The 27,075-nt window shown below is 39.1% G+C and overlaps 6 protein-coding genes and 1 long non-coding RNA gene across 8 annotated transcripts; 2 read left to right on the forward strand and 5 right to left on the reverse strand.

Annotated features, from left to right (window-relative positions):
* Positions 1–2,057: 2,057 nt before the first annotated feature.
* Positions 2,058–3,395, reverse strand: LOC106303362. Its single transcript, XM_013739648.1, has one exon. It carries the CDS (start codon positions 3,393–3,395, stop codon positions 2,058–2,060), a length of 1,338 nt encoding a protein of 445 aa, XP_013595102.1.
* Positions 3,396–4,345: 950 nt separating this feature from the next.
* On the forward strand, positions 4,346–7,138 carry LOC106303537 (cysteine-rich receptor-like protein kinase 10). Its single transcript, XM_013739799.1, has 8 exons — positions 4,346–4,855; positions 4,974–5,380; positions 5,450–5,587; positions 5,692–5,810; positions 5,897–6,107; positions 6,179–6,416; positions 6,495–6,645; positions 6,727–7,138. Exons 1-8 carry the CDS (start codon positions 4,482–4,484, stop codon positions 7,048–7,050), a joined length of 1,962 nt encoding a protein of 653 aa, XP_013595253.1. The 5' UTR covers positions 4,346–4,481; the 3' UTR covers positions 7,051–7,138.
* Positions 7,139–7,576: 438 nt separating this feature from the next.
* Positions 7,577–10,293, reverse strand: LOC106303531 (cysteine-rich receptor-like protein kinase 15). Its single transcript, XM_013739792.1, has 7 exons — positions 9,438–10,293; positions 9,201–9,341; positions 9,002–9,120; positions 8,692–8,902; positions 8,343–8,580; positions 8,107–8,257; positions 7,577–8,013 (listed from the first exon to the last, which is right to left on the reverse strand). Exons 1-7 carry the CDS (start codon positions 10,273–10,275, stop codon positions 7,690–7,692), a joined length of 2,022 nt encoding a protein of 673 aa, XP_013595246.1. The 5' UTR covers positions 10,276–10,293; the 3' UTR covers positions 7,577–7,689.
* Positions 10,294–12,793: 2,500 nt separating this feature from the next.
* LOC106303542 lies at positions 12,794–13,638 on the reverse strand. Its single transcript, XR_001262497.1, has 2 exons — positions 13,386–13,638; positions 12,794–13,044 (listed from the first exon to the last, which is right to left on the reverse strand). It is a non-coding gene; the product is annotated as an uncharacterized LOC106303542 (long non-coding RNA).
* Positions 13,639–13,922: 284 nt separating this feature from the next.
* On the forward strand, positions 13,923–16,751 carry LOC106303536 (cysteine-rich receptor-like protein kinase 10). The gene is made up of 8 exons (XM_013739798.1): positions 13,923–14,398; positions 14,508–14,926; positions 14,996–15,133; positions 15,240–15,358; positions 15,444–15,654; positions 15,746–15,983; positions 16,062–16,212; positions 16,290–16,751. The coding sequence occupies exons 1-8, from the start codon at positions 14,025–14,027 to the stop codon at positions 16,611–16,613; spliced, it is 1,974 nt and encodes a 657-aa protein (XP_013595252.1). The 5' UTR covers positions 13,923–14,024; the 3' UTR covers positions 16,614–16,751.
* Positions 16,752–17,100: 349 nt separating this feature from the next.
* Positions 17,101–19,883, reverse strand: LOC106303534 (cysteine-rich receptor-like protein kinase 15). Its single transcript, XM_013739795.1, has 7 exons — positions 19,043–19,883; positions 18,822–18,959; positions 18,602–18,720; positions 18,284–18,494; positions 17,941–18,178; positions 17,706–17,856; positions 17,101–17,612 (listed from the first exon to the last, which is right to left on the reverse strand). Exons 1-7 carry the CDS (start codon positions 19,878–19,880, stop codon positions 17,289–17,291), a joined length of 2,019 nt encoding a protein of 672 aa, XP_013595249.1. The 5' UTR covers positions 19,881–19,883; the 3' UTR covers positions 17,101–17,288.
* Positions 19,884–23,300: 3,417 nt separating this feature from the next.
* On the reverse strand, positions 23,301–26,459 carry LOC106303533 (cysteine-rich receptor-like protein kinase 24). Of its 2 annotated transcripts, XM_013739793.1 has the most exons (8): positions 25,430–26,459; positions 25,146–25,265; positions 24,859–24,900; positions 24,673–24,794; positions 24,357–24,567; positions 24,035–24,272; positions 23,802–23,955; positions 23,301–23,705 (listed from the first exon to the last, which is right to left on the reverse strand). In XM_013739793.1, exons 1-8 carry the CDS (start codon positions 26,235–26,237, stop codon positions 23,379–23,381), a joined length of 2,022 nt encoding a protein of 673 aa, XP_013595247.1. In that variant the 5' UTR covers positions 26,238–26,459; the 3' UTR covers positions 23,301–23,378. The 2 variants fall into 2 exon arrangements, with proteins under 2 accessions (XP_013595247.1, XP_013595248.1); XM_013739794.1 differs by lacking the exon at positions 24,859–24,900.
* Positions 26,460–27,075: the final 616 nt, after the last annotated feature.

The raw sequence follows: 27,075 nt of genomic DNA on the forward strand, positions 1-27,075 counted from the left end.
ATTTAACAGATTTCTAAACTAATGATTAATGCTAATGCAATTGCAGAATAATAAAAGCGATAAATGAAGTAACTTTCTTGACTAAAGTAAAAGAGAACCCATGGACATAGGGATTAGACCTTGGGTGATCAAGTTTCAAACTAAGGATGGCAAACGATCAATCAAACTATCAACCTTAAGCTTAGACACAGTTCTAAACAAGCTCTATGTCTAGATGAATATTCATTTACTAACACATTTCAAACATCAAATGTCTTTGGTTGAATAATATGAAAGCAATCATTACTAACAAGTCTAATGGCTATCTTAGCACCTCTAACAACAAATGTCTTTGGCAAAGTATACTAAAAGCTTAGGAGAGTTGTCTCAGGCATTTCATCAAACACCTTTCGGGTGGGAAATGCTTAAAGATCAACTTTTGATAGGCCAACTCAGAAGATGCATTATGAATACTCTACTAGCAAGGACTAAGAATGATGTACACTAAAACAACCTAGCTCTAACCTAATCACCCTTAATCTCCCTAACCCATGAATTCAAAAGGTGATTACTCACTAATCTCCATGATTCCTCTTAACCCCATATTGGATTTCAGATTAATCATGTAGAGAAATACATAGAATCGATATGAAAACAACATGACTGCAATAACAGAAATGACCAATTGAATCAAACAGATGAACCTTCCGAGAGGTTTTTGGTGGTTTTCTTAAGATCAAAAAAAAATCAGCCTCCAATGGCTTACAAAAGGTACTTAAACATAGGTTTAGAAAGTGTAAAACGTGCATAAAAAAATGACCAAAAAGCCCTTGATAAATCATAAGTTCGACCAAATAGACGACGCAGAGCGACCTGGGCACGTCGCTCTGGGAGGTCGCTTTGGGTGCTGGGAGCGACCTCAGGTAGTCGCTGTGGGACGTCGCTCCCGGCTTGTACGTCGCTCTCAAATCAACACAACCCCGAGCGACCTCTGAGTGTCGTTGTGGTGAGGTCGCTCTGGAACTGGAGCGACTTCGCTCTGTCGCTCTAGGAGGTCGCTCCGAAGCGAAAATGGCGAACGACCTCGTGTTGCCGCTCTGGTAAGGTCGCTCTGAGAGGTAGGGCACAGAGAGTTCATGGCGTCGCTCCGGTAGGGTCGTTCCCATGCACTGCTCGTCCAATGATCACCTTTATCACCTCTTTTGAGCTCCAAAACGCACCCAAATGTCTCCAAGAACTCCATGTGGTATTCTAATACCTAATAAAGACTCATGCATGCAAAATGCAACCTAAACATGGCTAAATCCTAGTCTATATGATCAAAATGCACATGGGTGAATGGATAACACAATGGAAATATGAAAGATATCACTTGTTCTCCACCGCCTTATCTAGCATCAGTGAGAGAACGTTGATGCAGATGACGAATATGTATGGAGAGAGTGCACAGCCTTGCCTCAGACCTCTCTTGCTTTGGAAGAATCCCGCTAGCTCGCCATTGACTTGCACCGAGAGGGAAGCCGTGCACACACAGAGCTCAATCCAGTGAACAAATTCCTCAGGCATGTTTAGTTCCCTTAGGGTGTTCAGCAGGAATGGCCAGTGTACTGAGTCAAAGGCTTTTGCAAGGTCGATCTTCATAGCGCATCAAGGTGAGATGTCCTCTTTGTGATAGTCTTTGACTATCTCCGTCGCAAGAAGCAAGTTCTCCACTAGTAGCCTGTCTGTATCAAAGGCTGACTGGTTATAGGAGATGCATTGGGGGAGTGTGCTCTTCAGTATGTTTGCTATAATCTTGGAAATAACCTTGTATAGGACATTGCAGCAGGAGATTGGTATGTAGTCTCGCATCTCCTGTGCATTGTCTGTCTTCGGGATGAGTGCCAAGATTGTTGCATTGAGACCTTTGGGGAGGAAACCTTTGCTGAAAAAGGATTGAACCGCAACTGTAAAATCCTTAGCAATGATGGGCCAAGATGCCTTGAAGAACTCCGTGGTGAAGCCATCAGATCCAGGTGATTTGTCGCTCGGCATTCGAAATACCACCTCCCTGATCTCGCTCTCTGTTACTGGCTTTATCAGCATTGCCCTTTGCTCATCATTGCAGCGGAAGGGTACGAGATCTTGGAGATCACAACTGACTTCTCCTCCATACCCGGAGGTTCCAAAGACAAGAACTCGTTGAAGAATCTCTCAGCCTCGTTTTTGATCTCCTCTTGGGAAGTGACAATGTTCCCCGAGGAACACTTGATTTCTCTGATAGCATTTCTGGTTTCTCTGACCTTTGCAGCATTGTAGAAAGCTTTGTTGTTTCTATCTCCTACTTGCAGCCAGTGGAGTTTAGAGCGTTTCTTGAAGACCTTCTCCTCAATATTTGAGACCCTCTGCCATCTCTCAGCTGCCGTTTGCTCTGTTAAGATGTTTCCTTGGGTAGGGTCTAACATCACCTTCTCTTGTTTCTCGCATAGGTCCTGGTAAGCTTCTTTTACCCGCTTCGTAAAAGCTCCAAGCTTGTCTTTGCTCAATCTTCGGATCAAAGGTTTAAGGCCTTTGAGATACTTAGAGAATCTGAAGAGATCAGTTGTGGACTGGAACAGAGGTGTTGTATCTTTCCAATAGTCCGAGACTGTGTCCAAGAACTCCGGAGTTTCTGCAATGACATTTGAGAAAATAAAAGGTCTGCGCTTACCCACTGCCTCAGCCCGGAGGTGAAATCTTCCCCGAAGGTGATCTGAGCATCCTCCCGCCTCAAAAATGCCATAAGCTTGGGTTCGTTGGTTGAGCCAGGTCTCATTTACCAGAATTCTATCCAGTTTTTTGCAAACTGTTCCTTCGCCCCTTCTGTTGCACCAAGTAAACTTCGGACCCTGATAACCCATGTCGAGTAGTTTGCAGTGTTGAATAACACTTTCAAAATCCCGCATCCCTGGAGTAGTCAGACCCGAATCTTGGTAGCTGGAGTGCTCATCCCCATCTAGTATCTCGTTGAAGTCTTCCATTATTACCCATTCCTTGTTTTTGAACATTGGTGAATTCTGATGAGACTTGATATCATCCCACAACTCTTTTCTCTTCTCTGCAGTGTTTTCCGCATAGACAAAGGAGCAGAGAATCTCCTCGTCTTCTCCTTCCACAAGAACTGAAACCGTAATTATCTGATCAGATTTGAAGACCGGGGTCACTATGACTTGCGAACTCCAAAGAACCCATATCCTCCCTTTTCTACTAAGCTCGTAATTATTTACAAATAACCAGCCTGTCAAATTTGTTGAGACAATTTGAGCTGATTTGCTCTCCTTGACTCGAGTTTCCAACAGACCACCAAACTGCAATCCCTTATTCTGTATCCATTGACGGACGACTTTGTGCTTAGCTTCCTTGTTAAATCCTCTCACGTTCCAGAAGAACCCAGTCATTGAGATGATTTGCGAGACCGTTTTCCCTGAGTTCCAGGGTCAGTGTCCTTGTTGGTGTGCTCGGAAAAGATCTTGTGGTTTGTCTTGGAGCTCCTCGGAAGAGAAGGCCGTAGACAACTCCCTCCCCCAACACCAGTTCCTTGACGTTCCTCTTTCTCAGTATTGCTCCCATTCCCTTTGTTTTTCCCCACCGCCAAACTCTTGGTTTCTAGAGAGACCAACTGATCCTCGATCACAGCGGTTTCTCTAGGTGTATTCTCTTTATCTTCCTCCCTCAGAATGTTTTTCCCAGACTCCTTGCCTTCTTGAGTCTCTTCTGATGTGGTATTAAACTTTCTTGCTTATGTGTGTCATATGTTGAAGTCTGTAATTTGTAAAAAAATTAAACTGTATGTTGCGTATGCCTGAAGTCTTACCTTTTCTGTGAATGTAAGCTTATATATTAGATATGAATTCTCATAAATATTTGAATTGTGATTCATGTTGAATTGTTGAAACGTAATTTTCTTATAACCTCAAAGCTAGGATTGAGGTATGTACATCTCCGTACCGTGGTCAAAAATGAGCTTACGAAATAAGGAAACCACTTTCTTGCACTAATAACCATTAGATCATCACAACTTTTGTTTGTTGAAACTGCAATGCAAAGCATCGAGTTCTATATAAATCATCTTTTGCCAAAAAATGCAATATAAAATTATATTATTATAACAAATTTGTTTTTCAAATGTTTTAAAAAAAAAAAAAAAAAAAAAAAAACATTAGTCAAGGTTGAATTTCCAACAAGCAAGATACCTACGAAACGACGTCAATGAAAAAGTAGTATGTTGACCATATGATGTCTAAGAACTTTCCGGATCAGCGGCAAAGCTTTTCTGCCTAAGAACGTTTCTTACAAGAATAATCAACAATTATTCTCGCATAATATTCTTTTATACAGTAGATGAACACAAGTTTGACAAGAATTATGAATAAAAGAACCTTGACTTTTTCATCTGTTACTAATCACAAAACCATCCTCTGTTTCATTGTAATCGAGAGAGAGAAAGATAGAATCAATACACAAAGCTTGACGAGAAGCTAGTTATGTATTATAGGGCCTCTTTGATCTTTCTCTTCTTTTTCTCCTTTCTTACTAGCTTCAGAGCTTATGCTCAGGATCCCAATTACGTATACCACAACTGTCCAAACACGACAACTTACACCAGAAACAGCACTTACTCCACCAATCTAAGAACCCTATTGTCCTCTCTCTCTTCCAACAACTCCTCTTACTCCACCGGATTCCAAACCGCCACCTCCGGACAAGGCACCGACAGCGTCACCGGACTTTTCCTCTGCCGAGGAGACGTCTCGCCTGAATTTTGTCGCAGCTGCGTCGCCTTTGTCGTCAACGACACCTCAAATAGATGTCCAAACGAGAGAGAGGTCGTGCTCTATTACGATGAGTGTATAGTAAGGTATTAATTGTTAATTCATTCACATTAATCAAAATATATAACCCTAAAACGGGTAAATGCTTTAATATTGTAAGTTTCTTTGCTTTATTCGAGATTAATTCAAGTTTTTTCACAACAGATACTCTAACCGAAATATTCTCTCGACGTTGAGCACTAATGGAGCAGTAGTCATGAGTAACGGCCAAAATATTACATCTAACCAACAAGCCCAGTTCAGAGACTTGGTCTTGTCGACGATGAACCAAGCCGCCAGTGAAGCTGCGGACAGTCCTAGAAAGTTTGATGCGAGAAAAGCTAACTGGACTGCACCACAGAGTTTATACGGGTTGGTTCAGTGCACTCCTGATCTTACAAGACAAGACTGTTTGAGTTGTCTGCAACAAGGCATCAATCAGTTACCCACCGATAAAATTGGAGGACAATTTCTGGCTCCTAGCTGTAGTTCTAGGTACGAGCTTTACCCATTTTACAACGAATCGGCCATTACAACACCACAACCGCCGGTTTCAGCTCCTCCGCCACCTGGTTCGAACTCTGTCTTTAACTGCTCCCACTATCTGATCGATATCAAAGCTAATGATGTTTGAATAACAGGGAAAGGTGGGAGTTCAAGTGTACTAGTGGTAGCCATTGTTGTACCTATTATAGTGGTTGCTCTGCTTTTCATAGCTTGTTATTGCTTCCTTGCCAAGAGGGCAAAGAAGACTTTTGGCACAGCATCTGCATTTGATGGTAAAGATGTCAAATGATGAATAATCTTTAGTTGGGTTTGGATTTTGATTTATGTCAGTGTTCAGATTCTCTTTGCTGCTTCTAAGATTTTCTTTATGCACCAGGAGATGATATAACAACGGCAGAATCACTGCAGCTTGATTACAGAACGATCCAAACTGCTACTAATGATTTTGCAGAAAGTAATAAGATTGGTCAAGGTGGATTTGGAGAGGTCTACAAGGTAATTATAGTTCCTTAACTGCCTTCAGATATGTTTTTTCTTTTCATTACCATTTTGGGCCAACATAATGGTGGTGAAAACGGTAGGGTACATTGTCGGATGGCACTGAAGTTGCGGTCAAGAGACTGTCAAAGTCATCAGGACAAGGTGATGCAGAGTTTAAGAACGAGGTTATTCTTGTTGCAAAGCTACTACATAGAAATCTAGTTAGACTTCTCGGATTTTGTCTAGAAGGAGAGGAGAGGGTACTAGTCTACGAGTACGTGCCCAACGAAAGCCTTGATTACTTCATCTTTGGTTAGTTGCCCTTCTCAATGACCAATTCTTGGAAATATTTGAAGCTAATGCTAATCTATGGATGCATGCAGACCCTGTAAAGCAATGTCAGCTGGATTGGTCTAGGCGATACAAGATTATTAGTGGAATTGCTCGAGGGATTCTGTATCTTCATCAAGATTCAAGGCTCACAATTATACACCGTGACCTTAAAGCAAGTAACGTTCTTCTGGATGCAGATATGAATCCTAAAATTGCTGATTTTGGAATGGCAAGGATATTTGGAATGAACCAAACAGAGGAGAATACAAGCAGGATAGTGGGGACCTAGTAAGTTTTGTCTTTTACATTCCTTCCATTTAAAGAACTTCTTTTGGAAACATACTAAAGTCTTGTTGTGTGTTTAAGCGGTTATATGTCTCCTGAGTATGCAATGCATGGTCAGTACTCAATGAAATCAGATGTCTATAGCTTCGGAGTGTTGGTTCTTGAGATTATAAGCGGCAAGAAGAATAGCAGCTTCTACCAAACAGATGGCGCACATGACTTGGTTTCATATGTAAGTGTTGAGCCAATCAAGTTCCATATATACTTACCTGACCACAGTTTCAAGTGCTGATTGGTTAAAATAATATTCCAGGCTTGGAGGCTTTGGAGTAATGGGACACCGCTAGACCTCGTGGATCCATCTATTGTAGATAATTTCCAAAGGAATGAAGTTTTTCGATGTATCCATATAGGTCTTTTGTGTGTTCAAGAAGATCCTGTTGAGCGTCCACCCTTGTCAACCATTGTTCTGATGCTCACTAGTATTACCATGACATTACCCATCCCTAGGCAACCAGGTCTTTTCTTTCAGAGTATACTCGGAAAAGACCCTCTTGATTCAGACAAATTTACAACGACCAAGTCTCTTCTACGGTCTGTTGATGATGCCTCGATCACAGATGTATATACTCGATGAAAACCAAGGTTTACATTCTTGCATGATTTCTAAGTCAACCGGTGTTAAAAATAAGCTGATTAGTAACTGTTTGTATTGTTATTGTAACAACGAGCATGTATGGTTGTATATTATTTACACATTTCTTCTTGTCTGATTAGTTTTGCCAAATTAAGCCTCTAATTAGCCTAATACAGTGATCAACAACATCCTGAAAAAGAAGTGTTGGAGTAGCGGACAAGGCAACCGTGGGGTATTTGTGGGGTCCGTTTCTTACCAATTTAAACAGCAATCAACGTTTCTCTCCTAAAATATTGTTGAATTCGTCAAACACATAATTGCTGTCCTTAAACCTGCAAATACGGTCACGGAAATGAATCTCAAAAGTCAAAAGTCAATGCCAAAAGTCAAATATATTTTTCTTTGTTTAATAAGGCCCCATACAGATAATTCATATTGAAAACTAAACGAACGATGGAACTTGCATCAGACAACACCACAACCAAACTGGCTTACAAATGGTGTTATTTGATTTCAGTTTCTATAATGAACAGAAAAGACAAATTAAAACTAAACAACATTCGACAGCCACAATAGTTGTCAACTAGCTTGTTTACAATAATACCGGTAGGTTCAAACTTTAAGGTAAAAACACCATATTCAACGAGAATATATATCAGTGAGGGACGCATCGTCAACAGATGTTGGATCAGACTTGGTTGTAGTAGACTGATCTGGATCAAGCGGGTCTCTCCCAGGTCTGCTCTGAACGAAAAAACCTGGTTGCCGAGGCACTGGTAAAGTCACAGTCTGACTAGTGAGCATTACAAAAATGGTTGAAAAGGTCGGACGCTCTACAGGATCTTCTTGAACACATAAAAGACCAATATAGATGCACCGAACCACTTCACTGTTCGGGCAGTTATCAATAATAATAGGGTCTACGAGGTGTAACGCTCTACCGTTCCTCCAAAGCCTCCACGCCTAGAATATTAATCAATCACTCAATTCTTGCAAACATCGCTTATTATTGAAAGAGAGCTAAATACAAAAAACACGATTGCCTAAAACACTTACATATGTAACTAGGTCATGTGCGCCGTCTATCTCGTTGAAGCTGTTGTTCTTCATACCGCTAATAATCTCAAGAACTAACACTCCAAAGCTATAAACATCTGATTTCATTGAGAACTGGCCATGAATCGCATATTCAGGAGCCATGTAACCGCTGGAATCCACAACAAAACTCTGGTAAATTGGCAAAATCATGTTTAACAAGTTTCATCTTACGAGAAGTTGTGTGGAAGACTTACTAGGTGCCAACTATCTTGCTTGTGTTATCCTGGGTTTGGTCCATTCCAAAGATCCTAGCCATTCCAAAATCAGCAACTTTCGGATTCATATCCCGATCCAGGAGAATGTTACTTGCTTTGAGGTCACGGTGTATAATTGTGAGCCTTGAATCTTGATGGAGATACAGAATTCCCCGGGCAATCCCTTCAATGATCTTATATCGTCGTGTCCAGTTCAGCTGACCATGCTTTGCAGGGTCTGTGTGTGCACATCCATGGTATTATAGTAAATTCTAATAATTTGTAATCCCAAGTTTCAAGAATATGGCAAAAGAATAAGTACTGAAACAAAACAACAAATGTAACTGACCAAAGAGGAAGTAATCAAGGCTTTTGTTGGGCACATACTCGTAGACCAGTATCCTCTCTTTTTGTTCTAGAGAAAATCCTAGAAGCCTAACCAAATTTCTATGCTGGAGCTTTGCAACAACAACAACCTCGTTCTTGAACTCTGTGTCACCTTGTCTTGATGATTTCGACAGTCGCTTCACCGCAACTTCAACCCCATTCGCGAATGTTCCCTGTCCGTTTTCATTAGCACCATCTCGTTATCCAAATGTGTTGACATAATTTTTCAAGAAAAAGTACAGAACGTCATGCAAAATTAAGGAAAATAGTACCTTGTAAACCTCACCAAATCCACCTTCACCAATTTTATTATTTTCAGAATAGTTATTTGTTGCAGCTTGAATAATTCGATAATCAAGTTGCAGTGACTCAATGGTTGTAATATCATCCCCTGTTGCACAATAATTCGTAGCAATCAGATGAGACAAAAAAAACTGATCAGTTAAGGTTGTTATTCACTGGAACCCTTACCATAAAAGGCTGGTGCATTATCTGAAGTCTTCTTTGTCCTCTTTGCAAGGAAACAATAACCAGCTATGAAAATCAAAACAGCCACTACAATACCCACGACGATGGCTACTATTAACACTTTTGAATTCTCATGATGTTTACCTGCGTATTAAGAAAAAAAACATTTTCTTGAGAACGGATAGTATTGAATATTTTGAGAAACCATAGTAATAAACAGATGAAGATAAAAGAGTTCACCAGTTCGTGTAAGAGATGAAACCGGAGAAGTAGAGGCGGGAGGAGGTGGTAGCGGTGATGGCGGTGGTGGCGGTGGTGCCTGTTGTTCTGGAGGTGTTCTAGTGTCGTTTTCGTTGAAGAACAAGTAAAGCTCGTACCTTGCATTACAACTAGGCCAGAAAAGTCTACCCCCAATTTTGTTAAGAGGAATTCCATCGATGGATTGATGCAAGCAACGCAAACAGTCATATCTTGTCAGATCAGGAGTGCACTGAACCAGGCCGTATAACCTCTGGAGTGCGGTCCAATTGGCTTTTATCGTATAGAACTTCCTAGAACTGTTAGCTGCTTTGTCGGCAGCTTGGTTCATCGTGGTCGACACCAAATCTTCGAACCGGTCTTCTTGATTAGATGAAATATTGCCGTTGAACATGAAAAACCCTCCTTCGTATACAAGGGTCGATAGAATATTTTTGTGAGAGTATCTGAGCATGCACTCGTCGTAGTAAAGCACGACCTCTTTCTCATTCGGACACCGAGCTAAGATTTCGTTGACTGAGAAGGCGACGCAGCTACGGCAAACTTCAGGCGAGACATCTCCTCGGCAGAGGAAAAGTCCTGTGACCCTGTCGGGATCCCGTCCTACCGTGGCGTTCTGGAATCCGGTGGAGTAGGAGGCGTCAGGGGAAGAGAGAGAGGACAAAAGGGTTTTGAGATTGGTGAAGTAAGTGCTGTTCCTTGTATAAGTTGTTGTATTTGGACAAGAATGGAATGTGTAACCAGGATTTTGAGCATAAGCTCTGATGCTAGCTAGTAAGGAGAAAAGGACAAGGAAGATGAAAGAGGTGCAAGAAGACATGGTTCTGACTTCTGTCAGTTTGTGTTTACATCATGAAGCACTCATTTATATAACGAATATATTATTTCTCTCTTTGTGGTTTTTGTAGATTGCCGTGAAACGGAGTAGCGACGACGGCAAGTCAATCAAAGTCAAAGTAAACTCTTTTTTTCTTCTTAATGTAACTTTTTGTTATACAACAAAAATATGAACGTATAAAGTGGGTTTTAGACGAAGTCAGACAAGCACAAGACAAGAAAAGCATAGCCTTTTGAACTTTCTTTTCATGCTTTCCCACTTTTCTCCTATACTCTTATTCACTAAATGTATATATGCCTCTTCTTATTTTTAATGTTGAAATAACACATTACCTGGAGAAAAAAAAAAAGCACATTACCTGAAACATCGACAAGTTATTGAGAGTTATGAATTGGAAGAAATATTATTAGACTCTCATGATAAATAAGTTACAATATGCTTAGTTTATATAGTTAATGATCTAACATAATTTCCTAAACTAATATAGGACTAGATCTTGACCTGCGCTTGCAAAGCGCAGATTATAGAGATGAAACGATGAAGATTGTTGTGACTCGTGATGCATAGAAGGCTCACGGTTCGTAGCTCGCAGCTCAGACCACACGGATCAAGCCTCCGGCTCAGATCATTTAGAAAATGTACTTAACGACTTCTTCCTTGCTAAAACATCTTGAGCAGACGTATCATATACATAATTGATAAGGAGGAATCAAAATTCTTTTGTAAACTAATTATTTTCTTAAAAGATTATTGCTAACGATCCGATTTGTATACCTTATAAGATATAATGTAGTAAGATAAAATGTTAATATGTACCAATGGCAGAAATTGTAAATTTTCTAGTAATCTAAAGGTTGTTAACTAAGATAGCTCAGAAGGAATGTGAGCATGCCACATAAGCTATAATGGCAAAATTGTTATTAATTTACCAAAGCAAGGTTTATTATTAAAAATGCTTGTGGATTAATATATCTATACTATTAAAGTAGGATTCTTTTTTTTAAAAAAAATTGGATTTTGCGCTTCAATTTTCATTATATATACATCTAATGTCATTTCTTTTTCACTTATAAATATAATTAATTTTAATAAATGAATTTACAAAAACATAATGAATATGAGTTTCCTTATAAATCATAGGTATTATATTAAATTATCTAATATTTAGCCAATTTAAAAGATTGCAATCTTTCAATTTAATACTTAACAAAAACGATTTTATAAAAAGCATATATATATATAATCATATCTAATTTTAAATTTATTGAATATTCTCAAATCTAGGTTATAAATTATTGTGAATAATTTTTTGATTTTGTTTGATCTATGTGGAGGCCGGTTCACTTTCACAATGTAAATTTCCACATGTATTAATTTTTTTTACTAACTTTTCTTTTATGGTTTTTAACTAAATTTACATTATTTTGAACCCACTAAACTTGACAACTGTAGATATTAAGTTTTTTATTCATGAATTACATTGATTTAATTTTTTATTTTTTAAAAATAAAAAATCTAAACATTGTTTTCAATTTTTAGAAATGAACTAAACATTTCTTAAGAAAAATACGATACAAATATACATTTTTTAAAACTAAATGATTTTGGTCACTCAAAATAAACCCAAACCGGTCTAAATAGATGATCAATATCATGAATCTAAATATATAATATTATTGAAAACTTAACAGTAAATGGTTCAAACGGTCGAGATGTATATGTTTTCGTCGAAAATGAGACGGATTTAAATAAGGTGGATCTACCATTTATCATTTTTAACAAAGCATTTGATGAATTTTTATTATATTTTTACAAAGTATAATATCCCGCGCTTTTAAAGCGCTGGTCAAAATCTAGTAAGGGATTATAAACCATTCCATATTTCTCTCAGTACTTCAAAGGCAAAGGAATATGTGTTCAAGTGACATTTTTTCTTTCTAAAAATGTGTTCAATTACGTTAGCCATACGTTGACTGATATCTCATATTTTTCCTTGGAACAAAATGTTAAGTGTTTATTGAAATGTTATCTGTCAGTGTAAACTTGATTAAAACTGGTGTAAATACTCTGTTTTTTTTTTTTTTTTTGCGGTTCGAACGTGAGATTATATTCTAAAACTTGTATGATTTCACAAAACCAAATTATTAAAAGATATTGACAATTAACTCATTTGTGTTTCCTCGGCTCTATAACGCTGACTTGAGTGACTTCGGCATCCTATCTCTCGTAAGGAAGTTGATATTGGCTCCAATCAAAATCTCTAGAAGTCTCTTGACTCGGACTGAGGATCTAACCACTAATCTTTTTAACAGTACATCTCTTTTAGCTTCGCTTGGAGTCATTTCGTGTTTGACAGTAAGCTGTACTGATGCATTGCAGCGCATACTATGGACCATGGGCTTACGAGATATATGTGTTTATATTGTTTCTATTTTATTTAGCCATTATGTTAATTATGAGGATAAGTATAACTTGCGTAGATTAGTGTGTGGAGAGACGGTTACGATCTCGTTAGCCTAGTATATATAGTTTGATCTATAGCTTTGTAAACATTATTGATATATTGAATAAGAAAAACCCTAGAACTTTCAGTTCTTCTTTCTTGTCTTCGGTATTCTCCGATTACCAAGAACCCTCGTTTGAACGGCTATTCTTCGAAATCAACGGTCATCGAGTCCTCGTCGAACCGCCATTCCTCTTGGAATCAACGATTTTCGAGCCTATCCAACGCTGCCCCATATACACTTTGTTCTTTACAAAAAAAATGTGACAGGAGATGCAATGTTATTTAACTCATAAAATGTAAACATACTATGTGAGTTAAACCTTGTAAGTTGTAACATCGTCACGTGCTTTACCATAATCCTGAGTGACAATTGTGTTGGATTTATTAAACACCAGAAGAAGAAAAGAAAAACTCTGGAAACTATTGACATACAAATCTTCACAAAGTCAGATTCTTGATATTTAATATTTCAGCGGCTAATTCTCATACCGTAAGAGTCCGCGAATCAGTTACCAAAGAGGATGTTGAACAAAGAGTCCTACAAAAAGTGAATCATGCCTTATATTGATGATGAACATTATTTTACCTCTATCCACCCTTTTCTACTCCTGTAACCTGAGAATCCATCGTGATGGCCATGCTGCTGTATAGCAGCGAGTGCCATCTAAAGCTTGAGACGTGTAAGATCTAAGTCTATTCGAAAAGTGGAAGAGAAAAGGAAGTGGGAGGAAGGAAGAAAGGGGTTATCTGTATGACCTAATTTAATGAGTAACCGACAAAGAACTCCGAAGGAGAGAAGACCAATTCAATTGACCAAGTGGAGAAGACAGAGAAGGTTCTTGTAGTAGGCACAAAGATGAAAACGAGTTTTTTTTTTTTTTTACTTATACCGAAGAAAATAATGTTTGAAATAAATGCCAACAACTAAATTTATAGTCTCGTCAAAATGCCAACTACGAATAGTTTCTTCCTTTGCTAACCAATCTTGACGTGCATTTCTACTAATGAACCGATCAAAGGCTATGCATAAAATTTCTCGCATTTAATATTTTTTATACCATATTTTAATAGTTTAGTAGATGAACACAAGTTGGACAAGAATTTTGAATACAAAAACCTTTGACTTTTCGTCTGGCACTCTTCACAAAACCATCCCCTGTTTCATTGTAATCTACAGAAAGAGAGAGAGAGAGAATCAAAATTCAAAAAATTTATTTCAACAGTTATGTCTTCTTGGGCCTCTTTGATCTTCCTTTTCATTTTCTCCTTTCTCACAAGCTTCAGAGTTTCTGCTCAAGATCCCATTTACGTATACCACATCTGTCCAAACACGACAACTTACACCAGAAACAGCACTTACTCCACCAACCTCAGAACACTTTTGTCCTCTCTCTCTTCCAGCAACTCCTCTTACTCCACCGGATTCCAAACCGCCACCTCCGGACAAGGCACCGACAGTGTCACCGGACTTTTCCTTTGCCGAGGAGACGTCTCGCCGGAAGTTTGCCGCAGATGCGTCGCCTTTGTCGTCAACGACACCTCAACTCGGTGTCCTAATGAGAGAGAGGTAGTGCTCTATTACGACGAGTGTATAGTAAGGTATTGGTTGATCCATTCACATAATCAATATACAATTCTAAAACGGGTATTTGCTTTAATCTTGTTTTGCTCTCTTGAGTTTCTTTAATCTTGTTTTGTTCACAAACAGATACTCTAACCGGAATATTCTCTCGACGTTGAATAGAAATGGAGGTGTAATCTTGAGGAACACCCAAAATATTACATCTAACCAAAATGACCAGTTCAGAGATTTGATCTTGTCAACAATGAACCAAGCCGCCAGTGAAGCTGCGGACAGTCCTAGAAAGTTCGATGCGAGAAAAGCTGACTGGACTGCATCACAGAGTTTATACGGATTGGTTCAGTGCACTCCTGATCTGACAAGACAAGACTGTTTGAGTTGTCTTCAACAGGGCATCAATCAGTTACCCACCGATAAAATTGGAGGTAGATTTCTTGTGCCTAGCTGTAGTTCAAGATATGAGCTTTACGCCTTTTACAACGAATCTGCCATTACTACACCTCCACCGCCACCACAACCGCCGGTTTCAGTTCCTCCGCCACCTGGTTAGAACTCTGTCTTCACTGCTCCCACTATCTAATATTAAAGCTAATGTAATGATGTTTGAATAACAGAGAAAGGTGGGAGTTCAAGTGTTCTAGTGGTAGCCATTGTTGTACCTACTATAGTGGTTGCTCTGCTTTTCATAGCTTGTTATTATTTCCTTGCAAAGAGGGCAAAGAAGACTTATGGCACATCATCTGCATTTGATGGTAAAACATTTTAAAATGATGAATAATCTTTAGTTGGGTTTGAAATTTGATTAATGTTAATGCTCAGCGTCTCTTTCCTGCTTCTAAGACTTTATTTATGCACCAGGGGATGATATAACAACCGCAGAATCACTGCAGCTTGATTACAGATCAATCCAAACTGCTACTAATGATTTTTCTGAAAGTAATAAGATTGGCCAAGGTGGATTTGGAGAGGTTTACAAGGTAATTATAGTTCCTTAACTGCCTTCAGATATATATTTATTTTCATTACCATTTTGGGCCAACATAATGGTGGTGAAAACGGTAGGGTGCATTATCCGATGGCACTGAAGTTGCGGTGAAGAGACTGTCAAAGTCATCAGGACAAGGTGATGCGGAGTTTAAGAACGAGGTTATTCTTGTTGCAAAGCTACAACATAGAAATCTTGTTAGGCTTCTCGGATTTTGTCTAGAAGGAGAAGAGAGGGTACTAGTCTATGAGTACGTGCCCAACGAAAGCCTTGATTACTTCATATTTGGTTAGTTGCATTTCTCAGTGATTTTTTCGCCAAATCTTGACACTTAAGTTGCAAATCTTTAAAGCTGATGCTAATCTATGGATGTGTACAGACCCTGCAAAGCAAACTCAGCTGGATTGGTCTCGGCGATACAAGATAATTGGTGGAATTGTTCGAGGGATTCTGTATCTTCATCAAGATTCACGGCTCACGATTATACACCGTGACCTTAAAGCAAGTAACGTTCTTCTGGATTCGGATATGAATCCTAAAATTGCTGATTTTGGAATGGCAAGGATCTTTGGAATGAACCAAACAGAAGAGAATACAAGCAGGATAGTGGGGACTTAGTAAGTTTTGCCATTTACTTTCCCTCCATTAATGAACTTTTTTTTGGCAACACACTAAAGTCTTGTTGTTGGTTGCAGTGGTTACATGTCTCCTGAGTATGCAATGCATGGTCAGTACTCAATGAAATCAGATGTCTATAGCTTTGGAGTGTTAGTTCTTGAGATTATAAGCGGCAAGAAGAATAGCAGCTTCTACCAAACAGATGGTGCACATGACTTGGTTTCATATGTAAGTGTTTAGCCAATCAAGTTCCATACTTACCTGACCATGTTTGCAAGTGCTGATTGCTCAAAATAATATTCTAGGCATGGAGGCTTTGGAGTAATGGGACACCGCTAGACCTCGTGGATCCAATTATTGTAGATAATTGCCAAAGGAATGAAGTTGTTCGATGTGTCCATATAGGTCTTTTGTGTGTTCAAGAAGATCCTGTAGAGCGTCCACCCTTGTCAACCATTGTTCTGATGCTCACTAGTAATACTGTGACATTACCCGTCCCTAGGCAGCCAGGTCTTTTCTTTCAGAGTAGACTCGGAAAAGACCCGCTTGATTCAGACCAATTTACAACGACCAAGTCTCTTCTACGGTCTGTTGATGATGCCTCGATCACAGATGTATATCCTCGTTGAAGACAAACGTTTATATTCTTGCCTGATTTCTAAATCAACCGGTGTTAAAAAATAAGCTGATTTGTAACTATTCGTATTGCTATTGTAGCCACAAACATGTATGAGTTGTATATTATTTACACGTTTCTTCTTTTTTGACTTGTTTTGCCTAATTAAGCCTCTAATAGCCTAACACAGTGACCAATAGCATGATCTTTGTCATCTTAACCAGTGTTTGTGAGCTTGTTTAGATCTGCTAATCCTGAAAAAGAAGTGTTGGAGTAGCGGACAAGGCAAAGCGTGGGCGATGTGTTGGATCCGTTTCTTACCAGTTTAAACAGCAATCGAAGTTTCTCTCCTAAAATGTCTAATGTTGAATTCGTCCATGGAAATGAATCTCAAAAGTCAAAAGTCAATGCTAAAAAACAATTATATTTTTCTTTGTTTTACAAACCATACATAATGCAAACAAAAAAAAACCATATGTAATGCATATTGAAAACTAAAGGAAACTTGGAACTTGCATCAAACAACACCACAACCAATCTGGCTTACAAATGGTGTTATCTGATTTCATTTTCTGTAATAAACAGAAAAACCAAATTAAAACTAAACAATATTCAAAAGCTACGAAAGTTATTTAACTTGTTTTCAATAGTACGATTAGGTTCAAACATTAAGGTAAGAATACCATATTCACCGAGAATATATATCAGTGATGGACGCATCGTCGACAGATGTTGGATCAGACTTGGTTGTAGTAGACTGATCCGAGTCAAGCGGGTCTCTCCCAGGTCTGCTCTGAACGAAAAAACCTGGTTGACGAGGCACTGGTAAAGTCACAGTCTGACTAGTGAGCATTACAAAAATGGTTGAAAAGGTCGGACGCTCTACAGGATCTTCTTGAACACATAAAAGACCAATATGGATGCACCGAACCACTTCACTGTTCGGGCAGTTATCAATAATAATAGGGTCTACGAGGTGTAACGCTCTACCGTTACTCCAAAGCCTCCACGCCTAGAATATTAATCAATCACTCAATTCTTGCAAACATCGCTTATTATTGTAAGAGAGCTAAATACAAAAAACACGATTGCCTAAAAAACTTACATATGTAACTATGTCATGTGCGCCGTCTATCTCGTTGAAGCTGTTGTTCTTCATACCGCTAATAATCTCAATAACTAACACTCCAAAGCTATAAACATCTGATTTCATTGAGAACTGGCCATGAATCGCATATTCAGGAGCCATGTAACCACTGGAATCCACAACAAAACTATGGTAAATTGGCAAAATCATGTTTAACAAATTTCAATTAAGAGAAGTTAAGTGAAAGACTTACTAGGTGCCAACTATCTCGCTTTTGTTATCATGGGTTTGGTCCATTCCAAAGATCCTGGCCATTCCAAAATTGGCAACTTTCGGATTCATATCTGCCTCCAGGAGAATGTTACTTGCTTTGAGGTCACGGTGTATAATTGTGAGCCTTGAATCTTGATGGAGATAAAGAATCCCCCGAGAAATCCCTCCAATGATCGTGTATCGTCGAGTCCAGTCCAGCTGACCTTTGTTTGAAGGGTCTGTGTGTGCATCCATGAATTACAGTTAGATCTACAGATTTTTAATATGAGTATTCAAGAATATGGCTAAAGAATAATTGAAATAAAGAAATAAATGCAACTGACCAAAGAGGAAGTAATCAAGGCTTTTGTTGGGCACATACTCATAGACCAATATCCTTTCTTTTTGTTCTAGAGAAAATCCTAGGAGCCTAACCAAATTTCTATGCTGAAGCTTTGCAGCAACAGCAACCTCGTTGTTGAACTCTGTGTCACCTTGTTTTGATGATTTTGACAGTCTCTTCACCGCAACTTCAACCCCATTTGGGAATGTACCCTATATGTTTTGATCAGCATCATCTTGTTATCCAAATGTATTGACATAAAATTTCAATAAAAAGTACAGAAGTTAAGGCAAAATTAAGGAGCTAAAAGTAATAGTACCTTGTAAACCTCGCCAAATCCACCTTGGCCAATTTTATTATTTTCAGAATAATTATTTGTTGCAGCTTGAATTATTCTATAATCAAGTTGCAGCGACTCAATGGTTGTAATATCATCTCCTGTTGCACAATAAGCCGTAGCAATCAGATGAGACCCAAAACAAACTGATCAGTGACATAAGCTAAACTTAGTTAAGGTTGTTATTCACTGAAATCTTTACCATAAAAGGCTGGTGCATTATCTGAAGTCTTCTTTGTCCTCTTAGCAAGGAAACAATAACCAGCTACGGAAAGCAGAACGGCCACTACAATAGCCACAACAATGGCTACTATCACCATTTTAAAATTCCAATGTTTACCTGCATATAAAAAAAAAGACACTTGCTTGAGATTGGATAGTATTGAACATTTTGAGAAAACATAGGAAGACGAATTAGTTCACCAGGTCGTGGAAGAGATGAGACAGGAGAAGTAGAGGCGGAAGGAGGTGGTAACAGCCGTTGCTGTAGCGGCGGTGCTTGTTGTTCCGGAGGTTTACCAGTGCCGGTTTCATTGAAGAACAAGTAAAGCTCGTACCTAGCATTACAACTAGGCCAGATAAGTGTACCCCCAATTTTGTTAAGAGGCATTCCATCGATGGACTGATGCAGGCAACGCAAACAGTCGTATCTTGACAGATCAGGAGTGCACTGAACCAGGCCGTATAGACTCTCGAGTGCGGTCCAATTGGCTTTTATTGTATAGAACTTCCTAGAACTGTTAGCTGCTTTGTCTGCAGCTTGGTTCATCGTTGTCGACACCAAATCTTCGAACCTGTCTTCTTGATTAGATGAAACATTGCCGTTCAACCTGATATACCCTCCATCGTATATAACTGTCGATATAATATTCCGGTTAGAGTATCTGAGCATGCACTCGCCGTAATAGAGCACAACCTCACTCTCATTCGGACACCACCGAGTTAAGGTTTCGTTGACGGAGAAGGCGACGCAGCGACGGCAAACTTCTGGCGAAAGATCTCCTCGGCAGAGGAAAAGTCCCGTGACCCTGTCGGGATCGCGTCCCACGGTGGAGTTCTGGAATCCGGTGGAGTAGGAAGCGTCAGGGGAAGAGATGGAAGACAAAAGGGTTTTGAGATTGGTGAAGTAAGTGCTGTTTCTTGTATAAGTTGTTGTATTTGGACAAAAATGGTATAAGTAACCAGGGTTTTGAGCATAAGCTCTGAAGCTAGCGAGTAAGGAGAAAAGGACAAGGAAGATGAAAGAGGTGCAATAAGACATGGTTCTGACTTCTTTCATTTGTATTTACATCATGAAGCACTCATATCATTAATATAACGAATATATTTTTCCTCTTTGTGACTTTTGTAGATTGCCGTGAAACATGGGATGGATTGTGGAGTGGCGACGACGGTGAGTCAATCAAAGTTACAGTACAACAAAATATGAACGTATTAAGTGGATAAAGCCATGTAAAGAAAACTCCAACATTTTTAGACGAAATCTGACAAGAAAAATCATATTGAAAACTAAACGAAACATGGAGCTTGCATCAAACAACACCACAACCAAATTGGCTTACAAATGGTGTTAATTGATTTCAATTTCTATAATAAACAGAAAAGCCAAATTAAAAGTAAACTATATTCGACAGCTACAAAAGTTGTTAACTTGTTTTAAAAATGGGGAGAAGCAATTCAGCATTCAACATATCTACTAAACCGGATAGCAACATGAGCATTGAAGGATCGAACTCCATATGAACTCTTCCACGGAAAGAAGCCAAACATAAACCATCTTAGGATCTTTGGATGCATTGGCTATGCAAAAATTGAGAAGTCGAAGATAAAGAAACTTGATGATCGATCAAGAAAGCTCATACATCTCGGAACATAACCTGGATCAAAAGCTTACAGACTATATGATCCTCAAAGCCACAGGATAGTAGTGAGTCGAGACATAGTGTTTGATGAAACGAGAGGTTGGGACTGGAACAAAACCAGTCTAGAAGAGAGACAAGATGAAGAATTTGGCGCCACTCTTGGGAGAATTGTGAACCATGGAGCTCAAGACACGATAGAAGGAGATAAAGAGAGCGTCGAGGTCGATGAAGCTGCTAGAAACAGAGGAGCTGACTGTATGAAGAAAGATGAATCTATTATCGAGCATGAGAATAGCGAAACAGAGGAAGAAGATGATCAACCGGCTCTGCGAAGATCAACCAGACAAAGTAACAAGCCTAAATACCTAGAGGATTATGTTCTTCTCGCAGAAGAAGAAGGAGAGAAGCTACTCCTATGTCTTAACAATGAGCCGATCAATTTCTTGGAAGCAAGTGAGTCAAGAGAATGGATACAAGCGTGTATTGATGAGATCGATTCCATTATCAAAAACAAAACATGGGTCCTTGTCGAGCTCCCGGTTGGAATCAAGCCAATAGGCCTAAAGTGGGTCTTTAAGATCAAACGTAATGCAGATGGAAGCATTAACAAATACAAAGCTCGGCTTGTGGCTAAAGGATACGTGCACCAACATGGAATCGACTTTGATGAAGTATTCGCGCCAGTAGCACGACTTGAGACAATTCGACTACTCATCAACCTTGCAGCAGCTCGTGGATGGGAAGTTCATCATCTCCATGTGAAAACAGCCTTCCTGCATGGAGAGTTAAAGGAAGTCGTCTATGTCTCACAACCTGAAGGATTCGTGAAGCAAGGAGAAGAAGGGAAAGTATACAAGCTTCATAAAGCACTATATGGGTTAAGACAAGCGCCGAGGGCTTGGAATACAAAGTTAAATCAAATTCTTATGGAGCTTAAATTCACAAAGTGTACAAAGGAGCCTTCCGTATACAGAAAGATGGTAGATGAGCATCTCCTCATTGTCGCGGTTTATGTAGACGACCTATTTGTTACTGGAAGCAACAAAGGAGTTATTATGGAGTTCAAGCAGAGAATGGCGTCGAAGTTTGACATGAGCGATCTTGGCTTGTTGACTTACTATCTAGGGATAGAAGTGTGTCAACATATTGGTGGTATAGTACTGAATCAAAGATGCTACGCTCTCAAGATCTTAGAAGACGCAGGAATGGATAAGTGCAACTTGGTTCAAACACCGATGGAAGCTGGCTTAAAACTCTCCAAGGCAGATGGAGAAAGAGAGATTGACGCCTCGGATTACAGAAGAAAGATAGGCTGTCTACGATACCTACTTCATACGAGACCGGACATGTCTTATTGCGTTGGTGTGTTGAGCCGGTTCATGCATTGTCCGAAGGAGTCTCATGGCGTGGCGATCAAACAATGTTTGAGATACTTACGGGGAATGACATCTCTAGGCTTGACATTCCAACATACACCATCAGTTGTGCCGAGATTAATCGGGTTTAGTGATAGTAGCTACAACACCGATCAAGACGACGGCAAAAGCACGACGGGTCATATATTCTATCTTGGAGATAGTCCAATCACATGGTACTCGCAGAAACAGGACACAGTAGCGCTATCGTCATGTGAGGCTGAGTTCATGGCTGGAACCGAAGCAGCAAGACAAGCACTTTGGCTTCAAGAACTGTTAAGTGAGATCACGGGTCTTCCACGCGAGAAGGTCGTGATATGTATTGACAATAGGTCAGCTATTGCTCTTACTAAGAACCCGGTCTTTCATGGTCGAAGCAAGCATATACATTCTCGATATCACTTTATAAGAGAATGCGTGGAAAATGGGGCATATTGAAGTAGAACATGTTCCTGGAGACAAGCAAAAGGCAGACATCTTAACCAAAGCTTTGGGAAGAATCAAATTTAGAGAAATGAGAGATTTCATTGGAGTACAAGATTTGGAGAAAAAAGATTTCAAGCTTAGAAGGGAGAATGTTGAGATAAGCTTGAAATAGCTTGGGTTAGAAGCTACATAATCCTAATATGTTATGGTTATCTAAAAGGATTAAGAAATATATAATTGTGTTAATCCTAATGAGGTTAGGATAATTAAAGTGTTATATAAGGATATGCAAGTGTGTTGCATAACTTAAGAGAGTTGAAAGTTTTAGTTTTTGAGATAGTGTTCTAAAGCAATAAAGAGTTTGAGGTTGAGTTATAATCTTTGAGCAAATACTTTCGCTTTGATACAATAGAAACGGGGGATGATTTGTGGAGTAGCGACGACGGTAAGTCAATCAAAGTCAAAGTAAACGCTTTTTTTTTCTTAATGTCACTTTTATTATTCAAAAAAAAAATGGACGTATAAAGTGGGTTTTGACGAAGTCAGACAAGAACAAGATAAGAAAAACATATCCTTTTGAACTTTCTCGTCTTTCTTTCCCTCTTCTCATATACTCTTATTTATGATGTATACATAGACAAGAGTATATATGCCTGTTCTTATTTCTTAATGTTGAATAACACATTACCTGGAGAAAAAGAACACATTACCTGAAACATATTTTAACAACTTCAACGAGGAGCCAGATCTCTAATTATTACATCATTTATAGTATGGGATTTGGGCCGTATCCTAGACTGCCGTGAATCTTGGTTGCGGCTAGTTAGAAAGAAGAGTCCAAGAGATAGAGAAACAGATAAAATGACAGAGTCGATAGTGAGCATCGACATGATTGTTGACAATTTGGGACGACCAATGGGATCTACAAGGAATAGTGATAATTATTGTGTGTGAGTGTTTAGTTATTGTGTCTCTTGTCAATTTAATAACGTGAACTTCCGTGTACATTAACAATGAAATTACTATTGGGTCTTGGCTTATGGAAAGACTATAATCTCAACGAGGATTAACACTTGTAATCGATGCATCATCGACAGAACAAGCAAAAGACATGATACTAGACTGACCAATTGTTAACCCCTCGGCTAATGGGTTGGCTCCATCCCTGAAGAAAAATCCAGGTGGTTGAGGCACATGCAGAGTAATTGAAGTATTAGTGAGCATCTGAAAGATTGTAGACATGGTTGGACGATCAGCTGGATTTTCTTGAACACATAATAACCCGATATGGATGCATCTAGTGACTTCATTCTTATCATAATTCTCTCCAACGGCTGGATCTAAAAGTTCCAACAATGATTCATTGTTCCAAAACCTCCAAACCTATTTATTCATTTGTAAAGAAATTAACAACCATGATCATAGTGAAAAAGGAGAACAATTTTTTTTGAGTTTACGTGTTGGCGTACTAGAACTCACATATGTGACCAAGTTTCGTAATGAGCCATCTATCTGATGGAAGCTACTATTCTTCTTGCCACCAATAATCTCCAGAATCAGTACTCCGAAGCTATACACATCAGATTTCATCGAAAATTGCCCATTAGCCACATACTCAGGAGGCATGTAACCGCTGCAAAACATATCAAAAATCACTATCAATGTTACCAAAAGGACAGACAGATTATCACTGAGTATGTGCAATTACTTACACTGTTCCGACTACTCTTCCTGTATTTGCTTCAGTCTGGTCCATTCTGAAATTCCTTGCCAATCCAAAATCAGCAATTTTTGGATTCATATCGGCATCTAAAAGAATGTTGCTGGCTTTGAGGTCACGATGTACAACTGTGAGCCGTGAATCTTGATGAAGATATAACATCCCTCGAGTGATTCCTCTAATAATGTTGTAGCGTTTTCTCCAATCCAGTTGACTCCTCTTTACAGGGTCTGCACATCCAATTTATAGAACCAGTAGAGTATATATACCTATGAGACTAAGAACTAAGATTAAATGAATATATTGTTTCTTACCAAAGAGGAAGTAGTTGAGACTTTTATTGGGCACAAACTCGTAGACAAGTATCCTTTCTGCTCCTTCGACTGAAAACCCGAGAAGCCTAACCAGATTTCTGTGTTGGAGCTTTGCGACAAGAAGCACCTCGTTCTTAAACTCTTGTTCACCTTGACCAGAATTTGTAGAGAGTCTCTTCACAGCAACTTCGGTTCCATTCTGGAACGTTCCCTGTGAATTCGTTTGACCTTAACACACTATCAGAATTTATTTTCTTTTTTTTGGCACCTGAGTGTATAACGTAAACAAGTAATTGAAGGTTTAAGAACATTATGCCTTGTAAACTTCACCAAATCCACCATGACCAAGCTTGTTACTCTTTTGGAAGTTACATGTTGCAGCTTCAATTTCTCTAAAATCGAATTGATATGAGCCTGAGGTTGTAATATCATCTGCAACTGAAATCATAGATAGTGTTAGGTTGGATCAACTGTTTTAGCGGAAATATCGGTAGCCTCATACCAATATCTGGTGGTGCAGTACCATAAGTCGTCCTTGACCTCCCTTCAAGAGAGAAATAATAGAGAAAAACAGAGACAGAAGTAATATAAATATATAATTAACATTGATGTCGAAATATACAGAATCTGAAAACATTCAATTCATACCCTGAACTCATAATTTTATAGCGAGGTTATGGCTTCCAAGTTAAAACTAATTAAGATAGGCATAGGCTCAAATCTTTATATACTAGTGTTGAAATCATTTCCACAATTATGTGTCTTTGTGCCAAATAGTAAAGAACTCACTTTCAGTTTGCGTTTTTCTCCTAATACAAAGAGCAACCCCTAATGAAAGCAGCATACTGATCACGAAGGTGAGAACACCAGTGATTCCCACCACAACTCCAATAGGTATCTTTCTGTCACCTGAACAAAGCCCAAATCACCTATCATTATAGAGGTTATGGCGAAAAATATGTTGGAAGCTATTAACGTATTGCTCAACCTAGATTAATGAGTGTAACTCACGGAAAGTGACAACAAATTCAAGCATGGTTAACTAAGAAATTACAAAAACAAGAGTTTTTTACCTTTTTCAGGAGGGGGAGTTGGATCTGGCGCTGCGTTATCCTCAAAAAGTCCAAAGAATGGATCAAGATCCCATCGCATGAAACAGCTCGGTCTCTCAGTAATGCCACGTTGTCTCCCACTGCAGCACGATCTGTAGTCGTCCAGGTTCTTTCTTAAACATTGTTCACAGTTCGACGGAGAAATATCTTTACTACATTGCACGAAACCGTATATACTCCGCGAAGTACCAAGCTGTTGTCTGTCCGCCCCATAATAAATGGTGTTGGACCCTGACGACGACGAGGTAGCTTCGGCTATCACACGACGCATCAAGGCCTCCCATGCATTATCAAAGTCTGTCAAGGTGACTTGGATAACTGGCTCTGCCTCGAGCGATTGAATAACTGGTACCATATCGAGCGATCCAAAGAACGAACGGTTGGAGTAACGTACCATGCAAAAAGTATCAATTCCTGCCCAAGCGACACCTTCTGTCTGGTTAGAGCATCTGTCTATCAACCCATCAGAAGCAAAGTAGATACAGTTGGAGCAATTTTGTCGATCAGAACCTGGGATGCACATCCCCAGACCATATGCCCTGTTCTGGTCTTGTCCCATCTGATCAGTGGTGTAGAAGTCGTTATTAGCGGGGACATTCGAAGAAAGAGACGAGAGCAAGGCTCGGCGGTTTACGTCGTAGGCATGATTGGGTGTGAAAGAATCAGAGAAATTAAAGCATTGCAGTGCAGAGACAGAGACAGCACAAGAGCTTATGAGCACAAACCAGAAGACTACTGACAAGTTAACGGCCATCTCCCACTTTCCCATTGTGTTTTGTTTGATGTCTGAAACCTCCTATTTTGAGAGATTTAATTTTCACACATAATTGAATATTCAATCCTAGTGCGGATTTGACCAATCTTCATCGATTTTTTCTACGGAGACTTTGCATAATCAATCGATGGATGTGATGTTACCGTGAGACGTGAGTAGACCATATTCGATAAAGGTAATTGGTTTTATCATAACCGGTTCAGTGAAGACCTAGTCTAACGGTGACCCATTTCTTAATAACCGGGTCTAATGATGACCTGTTTCTCCATGAAGTAATGTTTTTGAAAGTGCAATTTATAAGCCATGCCATTGGAAGGAAGAGAAGAGAAGGTGAGACGGCGGTTTTTTTTTTGTCCTAAGTACTATTGGGTCTGAAACTCCCCATGTCAGTCATGTATTCTTGTGCTGTAACTGTAGATACAATGAGACTTATGAGGACAAAAACAGAGGATTGAGAAGGAACTCATCTGGATCATTGTTTTTTTAAGAGATTGTAACTATAATATTATCTTAGTATTTGTATTTTAGTATTTACACATATAGGCTACGCATGTTCTCATTTTTTACCAACTTAAACAGCACTTAAATTTCTGATGTTGACTTCCTCAGAGTGGTCCTTGAACCAGCCTACACGGTCATTAAATATACCAGGGTTGAATAAAAATGTAAGTTGGTAATTGTACAAAGATTGTTACAATTATATGAAAGCCAGCAAGATTAAGACGTTATAGATGTGCATTGACCAAATCTAAGAAAAGAGAAGGCCATATGACACATGGAAACGAGCAAAACGAATCCAGCAATCTGAATCCATGACAACCAAAATGCTAAA

Source organism: Brassica oleracea, chromosome C7, assembly GCF_000695525.1.
Source record: "Brassica oleracea var. oleracea cultivar TO1000 chromosome C7, BOL, whole genome shotgun sequence".
NCBI lineage: Eukaryota > Viridiplantae > Streptophyta > Magnoliopsida > Brassicales > Brassicaceae > Brassica > Brassica oleracea.

Bases quoted from the DNA above. Each gene is read 5' to 3' on its own strand.
- LOC106303362 (XM_013739648.1), bottom strand. From the start codon at position 3,395: ATGACTGGGTTCTTCTGGAACGTGAGAGGATTTAACAAGGAAGCTAAG.
- LOC106303537 (XM_013739799.1), top strand. From the start codon at position 4,482: ATGTATTATAGGGCCTCTTTGATCTTTCTCTTCTTTTTCTCCTTTCTT. The intron at 4,856-4,973 runs GTATTAATTGTT...TTTTCACAACAG, and splicing joins TACGATGAGTGTATAGTAAG to ATACTCTAACCGAAATATTC. The intron at 6,417-6,494 runs GTAAGTTTTGTC...TGTGTGTTTAAG, and splicing joins AGCAGGATAGTGGGGACCTA to CGGTTATATGTCTCCTGAGT.
- LOC106303531 (XM_013739792.1), bottom strand. From the start codon at position 10,275: ATGTCTTCTTGCACCTCTTTCATCTTCCTTGTCCTTTTCTCCTTACTA. The intron at 8,903-9,001 runs GTACTATTTTCC...GAAAACGGACAG, and splicing joins GATTTGGTGAGGTTTACAAG to GGAACATTCGCGAATGGGGT. The intron at 8,581-8,691 runs GTCAGTTACATT...GTGCACACACAG, and splicing joins CCTTGATTACTTCCTCTTTG to ACCCTGCAAAGCATGGTCAG.
- LOC106303536 (XM_013739798.1), top strand. From the start codon at position 14,025: ATGTCTTCTTGGGCCTCTTTGATCTTCCTTTTCATTTTCTCCTTTCTC. The intron at 15,984-16,061 runs GTAAGTTTTGCC...TGTTGGTTGCAG, and splicing joins AGCAGGATAGTGGGGACTTA to TGGTTACATGTCTCCTGAGT. The intron at 16,213-16,289 runs GTAAGTGTTTAG...ATAATATTCTAG, and splicing joins CACATGACTTGGTTTCATAT to GCATGGAGGCTTTGGAGTAA.
- LOC106303534 (XM_013739795.1), bottom strand. From the start codon at position 19,880: ATGTCTTATTGCACCTCTTTCATCTTCCTTGTCCTTTTCTCCTTACTC. The intron at 18,960-19,042 runs GTGAACTAATTC...TTTTATATGCAG, and splicing joins CTCATCTCTTCCACGACCTG to GTAAACATTGGAATTTTAAA. The intron at 17,857-17,940 runs GTAAGTCTTTCA...TGTGGATTCCAG, and splicing joins AGCGAGATAGTTGGCACCTA to TGGTTACATGGCTCCTGAAT.
- LOC106303533 (XM_013739793.1), bottom strand. From the start codon at position 26,237: ATGGGAAAGTGGGAGATGGCCGTTAACTTGTCAGTAGTCTTCTGGTTT. The intron at 25,266-25,429 runs GTAAAAAACTCT...GGCTTTGTTCAG, and splicing joins AACTCCCCCTCCTGAAAAAG to GTGACAGAAAGATACCTATT. The intron at 24,273-24,356 runs GTAAGAAACAAT...TTGGATGTGCAG, and splicing joins TCTCAACTACTTCCTCTTTG to ACCCTGTAAAGAGGAGTCAA.